The sequence below is a fragment of the Podarcis pityusensis genome (genome assembly GCF_964106645.2).
Source record: "Podarcis pityusensis genome assembly, chromosome: 4".
In the NCBI taxonomy this organism is placed as follows: Eukaryota; Metazoa; Chordata; class Lepidosauria; order Squamata; family Lacertidae; genus Podarcis; species Podarcis pityusensis.
The window spans coordinates 73,093,713-73,107,616 of record NC_138027.1 but is presented as its reverse complement, the minus strand read 5'-3'; the positions used below and the strand labels follow the sequence as shown (position 1 = coordinate 73,107,616).

At 42.6% G+C, this 13,904-nt stretch overlaps 1 protein-coding gene across 2 annotated transcripts in view; it reads right to left on the bottom strand.

Moving 5' to 3' along the window:
* Positions 1-13,904, bottom strand: part of SLC9A7 (solute carrier family 9 member A7) — a 52,305-nt gene that overhangs the window by 19,479 nt on the left and 18,922 nt on the right. For both annotated transcript variants that reach the window (XM_081001468.1, XM_081001469.1), the window contains exons 2-10: positions 13,101-13,300; positions 12,069-12,146; positions 8,448-8,524; positions 7,945-8,057; positions 5,748-5,853; positions 5,358-5,499; positions 4,332-4,437; positions 2,727-2,815; positions 1,856-1,969 (exon numbers count right to left, since the gene is read on the bottom strand). In XM_081001468.1, coding sequence (XP_080857594.1) covers positions 1,856-1,969; positions 2,727-2,815; positions 4,332-4,437; positions 5,358-5,499; positions 5,748-5,853; positions 7,945-8,057; positions 8,448-8,524; positions 12,069-12,146; positions 13,101-13,300 — 1,025 coding nt within the window. The remainder of the gene's footprint in view (positions 1-1,855; positions 1,970-2,726; positions 2,816-4,331; positions 4,438-5,357; positions 5,500-5,747; positions 5,854-7,944; positions 8,058-8,447; positions 8,525-12,068; positions 12,147-13,100; positions 13,301-13,904) is intronic.

The window sequence follows — 13,904 nt, the reverse complement described above, 5'->3', positions numbered from 1 at the left end:
TATTGTTATCTACGTCACACTATGATCAGGTAGTTTCTTTAAACTTAAGTGTTCTCTTCCAACCCAGGAAATACCTTTTTTTCTGTTCTTTCGAAACCTGCTGTTATGTGGCTCTGAACAGGTAAAGCCAGTATCTCTATACTGTAACTATTGCTCCCTTACAGCTGTTTTTGTGTGTGTGTTTTTAAGAAAAGGGGGGGGGGGGAGGCAGCCCTTGCTTAACAACCCTCCAGTACAGAGAAGCTTGTTTGCTGCTATTCTGTTTGAGACACCCTAAAGAGAGAGAGTTAAGAGTGCACTTAACTCCCACATGGCTTTCCCTCACTGCTGAGTCAAACACACTCAAGTGAAAGTCATTCTTAACCTGAGGTACCACTTCAGCTAATGGGACCTGCTGAACCGCTGTGCAATTTCTGTTCTCATCCTGAGGTAAAGTTGTTAACCCGAGGTACTACTTCCAGGTTAGCGGAGTTTGTAACCCAAGGTGTTTGTAACCCGAGGTACCACTGTATTAGCATTGCATTCATATTGAACAGAGTCTGTGTCACATTAGCATTCATTTGAGGGGTAGAAACACTCACTCCTACAGGGCAAAATTTCTCATGTGGGCACTTTCTTCCTCTTAAACCTTCACACAGGCAGCTTTTGAGCTGTTCCGTAAGGCCAAACAAACGGTGCTTAGAGGAGATAAAACGGAAGAGGAAGAACTGGAGTGGTCTCTTCAAAAACAAGGAAAATTCTTGCTCAGCCCGGATAGCTCAGTTAAGAGCGTGGTGCTGATAACGCCAAGGTTGCAGGTTCGATCCCCGTATGAGACAGCTGCTTTGCTGGGTTCCTTCTTCCAACTCTGCAATTCTATGATTCTTACTCGTGAACTGTGCACATATGTGTGAACCTTACCAGGATCCTCTTCACTTCTTACCTTTGGAAGCTGCCTTATAGTGAGTCAGGCCCATTGCTCCATATAGTCCCAGCATGGCCTACAGTGGCTGGTTATAGCTCACCAGGGTTTTAGACATGGTTCTCTCCCAGTTCGTACCTGGAGAGGCCAGGGACTGCACTTGAGACCGCTTGCCCGTTTCACACACACCACATGAATAAAGCTGCTTTCCATTTCTTAAGAATGCCAGCAAAAACAAACAAGAGCCTTGGCCATTTGCTCAGGGAAAATTCAGTATGTTAGGATATTCCACTGTTATTAACATTCACTGTACAACTTAAAGGATTTTAAGTTATCATCGTACTGATACGGGTTTTTTTTAAAAAAAGCCTAACATAAGGTTTCAACATAATATTCTTGTAACGTTATGACACGGGCCAACAGAGAAGTCTCAGGTGTGCCACCAAATCAGTGGAAGGTTGGGTGGAAAGTACTGTCAAGAGGAATTAGGTTGCAGTTACCTCAGAGAGAAAAGCTTCGGGTTACAAGGAAGACATGGTTTCTGTGTATGTGTTTGTTCCTCAAGTGCAGCGAGAACTGGCTAATGGGAGGGTCTTACCTCTTCCCTCACCTTCCCAATTTCCTCTGCAAATGTCTAATTCTTACTTGTTATTTGCACCTCAGGATCCCTGGCTCTAAGCCCCAGAAGTCAGCCCAGTTGAGAGAGCGGTATTCTTACCATGGCATTTGCAGGAAAGTACTACTAGACACACAAGGTGTTAAAGGCCTGTTTTCTCCCTATAGGTGCACAGACACCTGTTGGAGGAAACAGGGCTTCCCCCTTTCTCATCCAGTTTTAGTTCCTTTAGCTCAGCTGCTCCAAAGATCCGCCCCTCCCCTTTCAAGACTGGCTTCTCAGAAGTGCAACACCGCCGAGAAACATGTTATAATGCAGAAGAACCCAATAAAGGATACGAAAGCTCCAATGATGAAAATGGGGCTGAATATATGCTTCTGGAAAGTGAAGAGTGCTAAGCCCATATAAGAAAATATGAAGTTCTCAGCCAGGAAGTGCAGCACTTCAAAAAGCTGGAAAGGAAGTTAGGGAAGGGAGAAAAAACTTTAAGTCTGCCAATGGAATTCAACGCAATATACATGTCTTATCAAGAGAAACACTTGCTTTTCAGAGCAGCCTATTCTGAACAAACCATCTAAAACAGCATGCACAACATACATTGTAAAGCACCTTTCACCCCCTCTGCCATAAAGTCATGGAAATGGTAGTTTGCTGAGGGTGCTGGGAATTGCAACTTGGCAGTAAACTACAGTTCCCAATTAAATACCAAAGGGGCATGCATGCAGATAGCTGTGGGCACACCTTGTTTTTAAAGAAACAATTTCTCTGCCCAAGAAGTGTGCGAAAGCACAGAGACAGGCAACTGTAAATTTGCTTGTGTAGTTTTCTGGTTTGGGAGCAAATCCAAGGTACTAAAAGATTTTAAAGAAGAAGAAGCCACTGCCAAGCTTTTAATGCACTCTTATTAGCGTGGTGAAAAAGCAATGAAAGCAACTACCGCAATTTCTCAACACACACTTTTCATATTACTGTCCAAAATACCTTCTCTAGATTGTACTAATCAGACTTGCAAGTGCAGAAGTACATAAGACCCTCCCAATTGTGCATTTCACCTCATCAATCATTCATCAACTGTGAGATTAACCATTTCTACCAGGTATCAGCAGCCTTCATTCAAAATAAATGAAGAGGAGCATGCCTTATTTTATATATATATATAGAGAGAGAGAGAGAGAGAGAGAAAGCAAAACTAAGAAGACATTATTTCACCTGCTTGGTTCGGCTTCTTGATTCAACAGACAGATTATTGTACGTATAGTGAGCTTGTGTGATTCCACAGAACAGGACAGATACCACGCCTACCAAGAGAAACAGAACAAGAAGCATTAGGTTAAATGCAGACATCATCTCTTTTCTGGCTTAGTATTCATATCAATCTTCTTTAAATCCTGAAGCATTACATTCTGATATATACTTGCTATCTTTGTGGGTTATTTTTTTCCAGTGATCCTGCCCTGTGTTCCAATGAGAAGTAATGGGGCTTAAATCTGCATCAACGCTTTGCCGTCTGTACTGGAAAGGTAGTCCCATAATTCCATGGGTGCAGGGACCAGGTTCTGTTAATTTTTAGGTGAGGAAAATCATTCTGCACTCTTCCAAGGGCAGGCAGGCAGATATATACTCCATGATTCAGTCCTGCTTCCAGGAACAAATCCCAGGGTTGTGCCTCATATTTCTTAAGGGTTTGCAAGATTAAAAGAATCTCTCTTGGGTGTGTTTATATGGAGAGATCAACCCAAAATGGGCTTGGCATGAACTTTATTAGCACTGGCCAAGAACTGGATGGCCAGCAAATCAGCTATTTATATTGGAGAAATGCGAGTAAAACCTGGAAGGCTCGGTTGGTTAGAGCATGGTCCGGAGAATGCCAAGGTTGCAGGTTTGATCCCTGTATGGGACTGCTGCATATTCCTGCATTGCAGGGGTTGGAATAGATGATCCTCAGGGTCCCTTCCAAATCTACAATTCTATGAAAACACAAGTCTGTTTTCTGCTAGGCTTTCTGCTCCTTTCAACAACAATGAACACAAGGCATCCACTCCCTTGGCTCCTCTTAAGGTTTATGTGTTGTGAATCTCTCCGCTATAAAGGCAATGAGAATAAAATCTACAGCTGGGAATCCAAAAAGCCGTGGTATTGCTCTTTGCCACCCAGCGTTTTGTGAAAAGCAGGCTCCTGACTCCATACTACATTGCAATCCTTTTTTTAAACTGTTGGGGGGTATCAAAAGCAGACTGAAGAACAGATCCCCATGCCATACCACAAAGTCAAAAATCCACTGGATCCAAACCTGGTGTGGACCTATAAAAATCCTATATTAAATAAAAATAAATAAAGAGCACTCCAACCACCCAGTCATCTGTTGACATTGCAGCAATGAAGTCTTCACATTGCAAAATAAATTAGAAAAGCCATTTGTGAAAAAAGATCTACAAAGAGGACATGTTAACAACTCCGGTCATTAAAAGGATTTCCATGTCCAGGAAAAACACACGACTTCTACAAGGAGATATATGTCAGGACATCTACAATGTGAAGGCAGTCTAGTTTCAAGGGCCAAAAGATACAGTACTGACTATCGTATGTTCATCACTTGTTTCCATGTTAACCTTTTGCCAAATAGATTACGCCAGAAATCAAATTCATATTATGCATTTATATTATGCATACTATGCAACTTTGTAACATCAGCACAAGTGTAATTTGAAAGGTGACAACATGAGTACCCAATATGTTCCTAATAATAATACCAATTACTGTATAAGCACAAAATCTATTCATTCCAGAGCCTGTTAATATATCAAAGCATCTTACCTGTAAAGCCACAAGCTTCAGCCAGCAAGAACGTACTCCAAGACATCAGAAAAAAGAGTGCAGTCTCCAGTAAGGGGAAACAATGCAGTTTTGTGAACTTTGTTACGTGATTATTGTGTTAAGGAATCGCAAAATTCACAGCATTAGATATTTTCTGCAGCTATTAGAACTCTTCCCAAAGGGTTGAATGTGATGAGTTAGTACTCATGTGACGGTACTGTAGCTCCAAATGTGGACCACAGGTTCTCCCTGACCTGGTCAAGTTATAAATGCTTATAAAGTCGGAGCTGGGTATTCACCTAAGCCGGGTGTAAGGAACGTTTGGTTCTCTCCAAATACTGCTACATGATACTACAACTCGTATCATACCTGGCCCCGGCTGTGCTTGCTGGGGCTCCTGCAAGTTGTAGTTCAGTAACATATGGAAGGCCAATGATTCCCCACACCTGATCTAGGCAGCAGCCAAATTCTGATCACATCAATTTGGCTTCCTTGTCTCCCTCTAGGGCAGTGATGGTCAAACTTGGCCCTCCAACTGTTTTGGGACTACAATTCCCATCATCCCTGACCACTGGTCCTGTTAGCTAGGGATGATGGGAGTTGTAGTCCCAAAACAGCTGGAGGGCCAAGTTTGGCCATCACTGCTCTAGGGAGTTTCTGCTTGTCAACCTTCCTGGCTTCCGATCTCACGGCTGTCTTGCTTCACAGTTTGCCTGCTTGCCTTTTTTTTGCATTCCTATTCCAGCTTTCTTAGGATGGGGGACCTCACCTGCAACTGACTACTGTACCTAAAAACTGATCTACCTGTAAAACAAAGTTGTCTATATTTCAGTGCAGTTTTCTAGTACAGTGTTTTTTATTTTTTTAATGGCATGACGCCCTCTATGATTCTACAGGCAGAAGACCTGAAGATTGTAGCAGATAAGACGAAATGCTGCTTTCACCAGAGAATGAAGTCAAAAGTGAGTGGGCATCTGCAAAAAAAACACACACAAAAACTGGGAGCATTCAACAGAAAAAGGATATCAGAGCTGTCACAACTCCTGTCACTACTCCCATCATGAACGAGCCGCTAAAGATTCCAAGGAAAACACCAACAGATTTAAAAAAGGCAGCTGCATCAAAAGCATGGATGTTTCCTCCCGTAGGCTGATATGCTACAATAGAACTGCAACAGAGGGGACAAGAAGCAGCAATGAGCAAAATATTTATCCCACATAATTCTTCCTCCTTTAGTTATCTTAGGAACTGCATCTTTCCCATCTATCATCCCAACCACACGCAAATGATCTCAAGGCAAATGCAAAAACAGCAGTCTTTCCAAATCTGATTTACAAGACTATCAGGAATTGGTTCATTTTGTATTAATGGTCTTTCACATAACACATCAAAAACTCTTAATTTTTTTTTACTTACGAAGATAGTACAATAGCAACAGCATCGTTCAAAACACTCTCTCCAAACAGCAGTGCATAGAGGTCAACATCAGCATGAAGTTCGTTAAAAATTGCCAGTACAGTGACTACAATTGGGAAAAGAGAAGAGCAAGGCACTAAAAATTGGTCTTATTGTATATTTGATTTTGAGCAAGAAAGAAACAGCTCTCTGCTGACTTCGTATGCAGTGAATGTTATCAAGCTATAACAGAACCATGAAACCAAAGGAGTTTAATACAGGTTGGCAGTTGGTGAAAGGTCTAATCAGTACTTTTTTTAAAAAAAAAAGAGGCCTCAGTATTTTTATTTTGCTGTAGGTGCTGCGAATGTCAGCACAAAATGGCTGCTATGGGCAGCAGAAAAGGAAGTGATAGCACTCAATTACTCATGAGTAGTGACGTGAGGTGAGAATATTCTCTGCTAGAAAATTCTCCGGAGAATATTCTCCACAAACTGTAAATTCTGAGTCGTCCACAAAGCTGCTTTAAATGTACACATCTCATTAATTGAAAATATTCGAGAATATTCCCCAAAAGATTATTCTCAAGAATTTAACATCACTACTCATGAGTACAGTCACACACACAAAAGTACCAGGTCTCCTAAACATCTATCCAAGGCCTAGTTCCTACATTCATTTTGCATGTGCTCAAGTTATCACAAGACAACTCAGTACCTTGTCAGTTCCCACATGGGGAACATTTAGTCAGCAAACGACCTCATGTGGAGACATCTGGCATTATCTCACTGAGTACATGGTAAACACTTACTGTTTGGGGCAGAGGAAAGGTGCACTGTTGCAGAGGGGGTATTGCCTCTGCAACAGTGCACCTTTCCTCTGCCCCAGATTTAAAATGTGCATAGCCATGTTGGTTCATTGCAGAGGGGGGACGGGACACCCCAAAAACTACACTAAGGCCTTATTAAAGGTAAAGGGACCCCTGATCATTCGGTCCAGTCGTGGCCGACTCTGGGGTTGTGGCACTCATCTCGCTTTATTGGCCGAGGGAGCCAGTGTACAGCTTCCAGGTCATGTGGCCAGCATGACTAAGCCGCTTCTGGCGAACCAGAGCAGCACATGGAAACACCATTTACCTTCCCGCCGGAGCAGTACCTATTTATCTACTTGCACTTTGACGTGCTTTCAAACTGCTAGGTTGGCAGGAGCAGGGACTGAGCAACGGGAGCTCACCCCGTTGCGGGGATTCAAACCGCCGACCTTCTGATCGGCAAGTCCTAGGCTCTGTGGTTTAACCCACAGCACCACCCGTGTCCCAAGGCCTTATTAGGACCAACCAAAAAGCCACGAACAAACGTTTGAGTTCTCCAGAATTCGTCACAAAGTTCTGTGTTAAACCCAACGGCATGGTAGGGGGTGATGGTAATGGGGGAGGGGACAAGACAAGATAGCATTGCCCCCTCCCCAAAGTCTGCAATTTTGTCTTAGAATGGAATGCAGGCATTGCAGCAGGCATAATTCGATGCACAATGCACCCTAGAATATTGGCACAAATATGAGGGGGAAAGATAATGTTCCTGCTTCTTTCCACCCCCCCTCCAATCCTCGCCCGCAGCCCATAAGAAGCCCCAGAACAAGTGTCAGAGGAGGCCATGACGAGGTTATTTATAAATTGCCTCAGTTTCCACAAAGGGCCATGAATGCCACTGGCTCCTCCTGCATAGGTCTCCTCATGCTTGTCTGACAGTGTGGAAAGAATCCATACAAGCAGATTCCCACATTGTTAGGGCTACAGGAGAGCTCCCCCTCCACCCAGGTCTATACAAACTATGGCTGGGGAGAGATAAGGAAATACTTGTATCACTACCTCTGCAGGACTGTTTTTGGCAGACAGCCACACTGCAAAACTCCTTGTGCATTTTTCATTTTTCTTAGCCATTTTACCCCATCTTTAAGGCTCCCAGACAGGAAATTTATACTGCATTTAAAAATAATAATGCCATCAACCACACTTCTCCTATAGATTTTTGTAATGAGTTTATACGTTAATCTTCCAATTCTTACACCTTATAGAAAGGAAAAAGACATTTCTGTGACACGGGAAAGATCAGACACAATTGCCTAACACTATTTCTTCTCATCCTATAAACAACAACAGTAAAAAGGAAAAAAGGTGTCATAAAAAACCCAATGATTTTTTTTAAGCTGAAGTCTATACCTGGGTCAGTAGCAGATATAATGGCTCCAAAAAGGAGACAATCTGTGTAGTAAAACTTATCAGAGAGCTGCCCCACAAGCTTCATTAGTTTTACAACACCATACATAAGATTCCTGGGAGGAAAAAGAAAGAAGAATTCAGTGAAGCATTTAAACCAGATTGTTCTGGATTATATTTATTTATAAAAATGTACAATATTTTAATTTATCGTTTTTAAAAATTACCTGCCCTTCATCATGACAAATCTTAGAATAAAATATTAAAATAAGTTTAAAAATACATTGCTGTCAAGAGAATAGCATGAGTTTCTCTTTGAACTGACTTTATTACTGATGACAAACACGCAACCCAGTGTATGCATGATTATTTGAGAGGTAAGAGATTACAGCATCCAAGATATTCTCACTGATCTTGCTGGACAAGCTAAGGCACAACAATGGATGATAAAGAGATGCCAAAATTATATCCCACGAGACTAAATGGTATCTCAAAACTCAACTTACCCAATGATGAAACAAGAGACTGCAGTTCCTAGGAAAGCATAAACCAGAATAGAGCCCAAGTTTCTGAAGAAGTGCCTCTGTAGAGGGGGGAAATGGGTTAGGCGCAGCCATATAGAAGCAATGCTTCTGTAACTCCAAGGAATGCAACACTCTCAGTGCTCTAGTTAAGTCACATTCTATTCTGAGAACAGAAAAATTCCAACTCTACTGTGTGATCCTTCTGAAATATAGGGAACATTTCAAAAAACTAAGCTGATCTTGTAAGATCTTCTGAGGAGACCCTGCTCATTGTTCCACAACAAGCAGTTTGTTACTTGGTGACAATGAATAAGTGGGCTTTCTTGATAATAGCACCCACTCTATGGAACGCTCTCCTTTGAGCAATTCATGAGGCAAAGTCAGTAATGATCCTTAAACGCCTCTTAACAAATTTCTTTCCTGTACTGTTTAATTTTATTTATGAGATACAGCTGCATTTTCTTTTTATCTCATTTTTAGGAAAATTCACTGGATGTTGTGTTTTTATTGTGAGCAGCTTAGAGATTTTTGTTACAGCAAGTGGCATAATTTTTTAATAAATAAGTATTGGGGAGATTGTTATTAGTCTTGTCCGAGTCATATTTTGATTCCACGTACTTTGGGACGGCCTGGTATAAATGGCTCAGGCTGGCCATCAAATCAAGGCTCAAAACCCCAGTGACTTAGGGAATCATGAACAGAACCCCAGACAGAGGTGTGGAAGAGACAAGGCAAGTAGGGAAGCTGTGCCATTCTGAAGAGTGTGGATTTACAAAGGCGTTGTTTAAACGCCTTGAGTTTGAGCAAGAGCAGGAAGTAGTTTGGTGGAGAACTTCTTCGTTGCTCCATCAGACAACTCTCCAGACAGGATCCATCTGGCCCAAGCAGTGCTTTGAAAAGCTTCCTCAGCAAGAGACCACTCTTAGAGGAAGCTTAATGCTTCTCTCCTAGCCTTCCAAGAAACACTTTACAGGCTCTTCAGCTCTTGCAGGGAAAGAGGGGTACCCGCAGCTCAACTTGGAAAGGGTAGCCCCTATGTGATTAGAGGTTGCTGCAACACACCCTCAGCTAATGATCTAAGCAACACCCAGTGGGTTGATGGTTAAAGCCCACATGGAGCCATCTACTGCGGATCAGGCCTACCACTTCAGCAAGTTGGACAAACACAATAGAGTAGCTGTCACCATCCCCTAGGCTAAACAGCACGTTTGGTTTTTAAGTATGTGGGTGCATGGGAATCTCTATTTAATTGGGGTACCCAGTGAAACTCTGCCAGATTCCCATCTCTAACCACCCAATGAGCCTGGAGGGCTAGCATATTACCTCTCAGGGACTTGGCTAAGAGGGCAGAGGTTATTAATAAGGGCAAGATTAATCACGGCTCCCTCCAGCTCACAGGTTTATTTAACCAAGAAGTCAATAAGCGTAAGCAATGCAAAGAATCACAGTCAAATAAATAAAAGGAACAAAAAGGTTGCTTTTTTCAGGTGCATGTTTCAGTGGATAATAAACAATCCACAACAAAAGGCATCAGTTTTTGAGGACATCATCTAGGTCCCTCTATGCCAGGCTTTCTCAACCTGTGGGTCCCCAGATGTTGTTGAACTACAACTCCCATCACCCCTAGCTAGCAAGGCCAGAGCTCAGGGATGATGGGAGTTGTAGTCCAACAACATCTGGGGACCCACAGGTTGAGAACCACCGCCTAAGCCTTCTGAGCAGAAGATGATGTAGCATGTACTCCAGGGAGCATAGTTTCTGCTAGCTACAGACTGAGAATTCCTAAGAAAAAGATTTGGTTGAGAGCAAGTGTGTGAAAGTGAGATCCATGCTATGAAACTGACTAGAGGAAAGAATTTTGTTTAGAAACGGTTCCATCAGAAAGGACGTTAAGGAGACCCAATGCTGGGCTGGGTGAAGCAGAAAGCAACACGGACATATACCTTGGACATGGGAGGCAGTTAGCCCCATTCAGCATAAGATATAATTGCTGTAATTCAGTGAGCTACATTCCTAATTCTCCATGAAACTACTCAACTGAGCGAAAGGGGATTTGAATGAAGGTCTACCTGGCCCAAATTCACCAGAGCAAATCCATAAGAATGCCTTGGTGCAACAGAACAAGAAACCTATTCCTTCAACTCCTCTCACGCCCTGCTTGGCTTGTAATGTGTCGCCCACAGCCAATTTCCAACATGAACTAAATGCAGCCATTAAGGCTTCAGCAACCATTAACTATAGTGAGCTCTCAAAACAATCAGCAACTTAGTGCATCTATTTTTGTTGTTGTTGTTGTTTGGTCTTACAGTACCATAAATGCTTGAGAAGCTTGTTTACCTGAACACAGATTGTTGGCACAAAGAGACAATGGAGTGTGCCTCTGCGGGTGAAATCAAACCACTGCAGTAGCAGCACAGAAGTGACCTCCCTGGGGAGCAAGCCCGAGAAGTGTGTATGGAGGTCCTGGACTGCCCAGACAACAAGACCCCCCTCTTGGCTTCTCTGATGTGGTCCAAAGGAAATCAGAGTGATACATTTGGCACCAGCTTAGCCGCGGGAGTTGCTGGAAGGAGGCGTACAAGGCGCCATCCATCCATCCATCTTAGGAACTCCACTCTGGATTTGTGTAGGGTTTACTCCTTAGCATCTTGTTCTCCCAAACGTATCCCACAAGGCAGCTGAGGTTTAGGACCAGAGTTTTCCTTCTCTTGGATGGGCTACCTTCCCAGGTTAATGAGTCCCATCTGCTCATGTTATTTCTTAAGGGGAAAACAAAGATCATAGGAGTATGTGGATTGTTAGAAGATCAGGTTGTATCCATCTGGGTTGTGTGTATAATTTACTGACATGGTTTGGGATACCAACCCATGCCCTGATGTCATTAACAGGGGCCCTTCTCATAGTGCCCCAGTAGCAAAGCTATGGTGTGTGGCAGCAAGGGGAAGTGTCTTTAATAGTGTCCCCTCATCTATGGAATATCATCCTCAGATAGGTCTGTCTGGTGCATTTTTTTGGTGCACAACCCTATAGGCCTATCAATTAGAGACAGGCCTTTATGCCAAAGGCTGAACAGGGAGTATTATGCAAACTACGTGGCACAGAACAGGCATGTCCAACTTTCAAGAGACTGAGATCTACTCCCACTATAAAAAACCTGGCGGTGATCTACCAAAGTTGAGCTTTTTTTCAGGGAGCCAAAGTTCTTGAGCTTTCGGGGGGGGGGGGCAAGATCTACCATGGACACACCGTGATCTACCAGTAGATCATGATCTACCTCTTGGACATCCCTGGCATAGAACAAAGGCTCCCTGCAGGCAGCCTTCCTCCATGCAACCTAACAAACTTCACAAATCTCTTGGGGGGACCTATAGGAACAACCTACAGCACAGAATGAAAATCTGCAGTTCAGCATTTGTGGAGGAAGAATAGATGGTCTGCTGCTGCAGGAATGGTCTTGCTTGAATGGTCCACTGGATTCAAGCCAATAGGAGTTACTTAACTCTGCCTCAAAATATGGCAGATTTTAACAGCTGAGTATTCTACTCTCGGGACCAAAGTCCACACCGGCAGAGCAATATTGTTCAGAAAATGTTTCAGGCTTACCTTTTTCAAACTATAGCCAGCATGAAAAATAATGGGAGGCAGGAGGATGTTGAAAAACACTTCTGGATCAAATGTTACCTTTAAAGAAAACACAGAAAAAACAGCTGTAAGACAATGTTTCTAGGTGGCTATCCTTAAAACATCTGCAGTCTGCCCACAGATTTCCTATGCCGATCTCTCGCCATTATATTAAACCAATCATTTCCTAGAGATCAGGGAACACAGGTTCATTCCAATAAGCTATCAACATGCTCAGTTTCCTGCAGAGAGGTTTTTCTTTTTCTTTTTAAGTGTTCCATGGTCTAGGGTTCATTCAGAAAACCATCACTCTCATGACATTTATTTGTTTGTTTGTTTTCTAACCAGGATTATATTTGGCACATAATAAAGTGGTCATATAGGTGTTCCAGAAGAGGCAAAGATACTAGCTTGGTTGTCCTTCACAGACCTTCAAAGCAGTCTTTCCCAACCTTAGGTCCTCAGATGTTGTCAGACTACAACTCCAGCCATCCCTGGTCATAATAAGACATGGTAGTTGGGGGTGTGGCAAGTTCTGAGGGACCTAAGAATGTGAAGGGCTGCTTTAAAATCAACAGGCTGAACAAAAAAAACAAACAAAAAAAATCTAGGTTCTAAGGAATTGAGTAAGTAACCTTGGGCAACAAGATATTCTGCTCCACACTGCTCCACACTGCACTGAGACCAGCAACCTACTTCACAGGACCAGGGTGAGGAAGAATGGGGAATGTTTATTCTGGATAGTCCAGTGTCAATGGTTTGATGTTTCTCAGAACTACCAAACTGTCTTGGAGGAACCAGTAAGCATAAGTTCTTAAATGCTAAGGGTAAGGGAATCCAGATGAATGGATCTCCTTACCACATCTGAACAACATTGCAAAGTACAGAACCTTACAATGAAAGTATCACATATTATCACACGTACTGAGATCTGAAAGAGACTTGCGAAAACAGGGCAGCACAAAAATAAATGCATTCATAAACAGCCACAGTTAACAAAAAGGTAGCTCTCACTTTTCGCAACATGTCATTCTGTTCCACATTGTGTATTTTTCCAGGACTTATTTCTCCTTTTAAGGTGTATTCAAAGAATTTCCCGCTGATATTGACCAACAAAGTTGTGTAAGCCCGGTCCTCCTGGGAACAGCTTAACGGTTTATCACGACCACTGGTGGGAGGTATGCCATATCTCAAGATCACTCCAACAATGAGCCCTGAAAGAGAAGATGTTACGTCTTGAGTTTTATATCCTATCAGGCATATACAGATGTCAACAGGTTGTTGTTGATTTTAGAACTGACCATGTTTTTTAAAGATTGACACATGACTGATTCTGTAGCTAATGCAAAGGTACAATGTGTGCTTGGCACACTGTAAGAACACTTAGCTTTAATATTAAACATGCACAAAGAAAAAGAAGCAGGCAATTGAGTACGAGTACATTGTTCTTCTAAAGGGATTTTTATATTGTATCAGACCTGTGGCCCAACTAGAGAAGTATTCTCTGTACTGATGCTTTTTTTGGGGGGGGGGGAGTTAAAAATGAGGTACTATAACTTGTATCTGCTGCGGGTGGCAGCACAAAATGGCTGCCAGTGGCAGTTAAAAGAAGAAGAAAAAGGTGATGGTACTTCACATTGGTGAGTACTATGACAACAAAAGCACTGAGAACACCTCAGGCTTATAGGACCTTCTTTGATTTTTACTAGAACCACTGAAATCCATCAAATGGGAGTTGGATGCAAAGTGGCAGCTTAGAAGTCAGAACCAGTTACCTACTGAACACCAGCATGACCCGATTCTAGAAGTACAAATCTA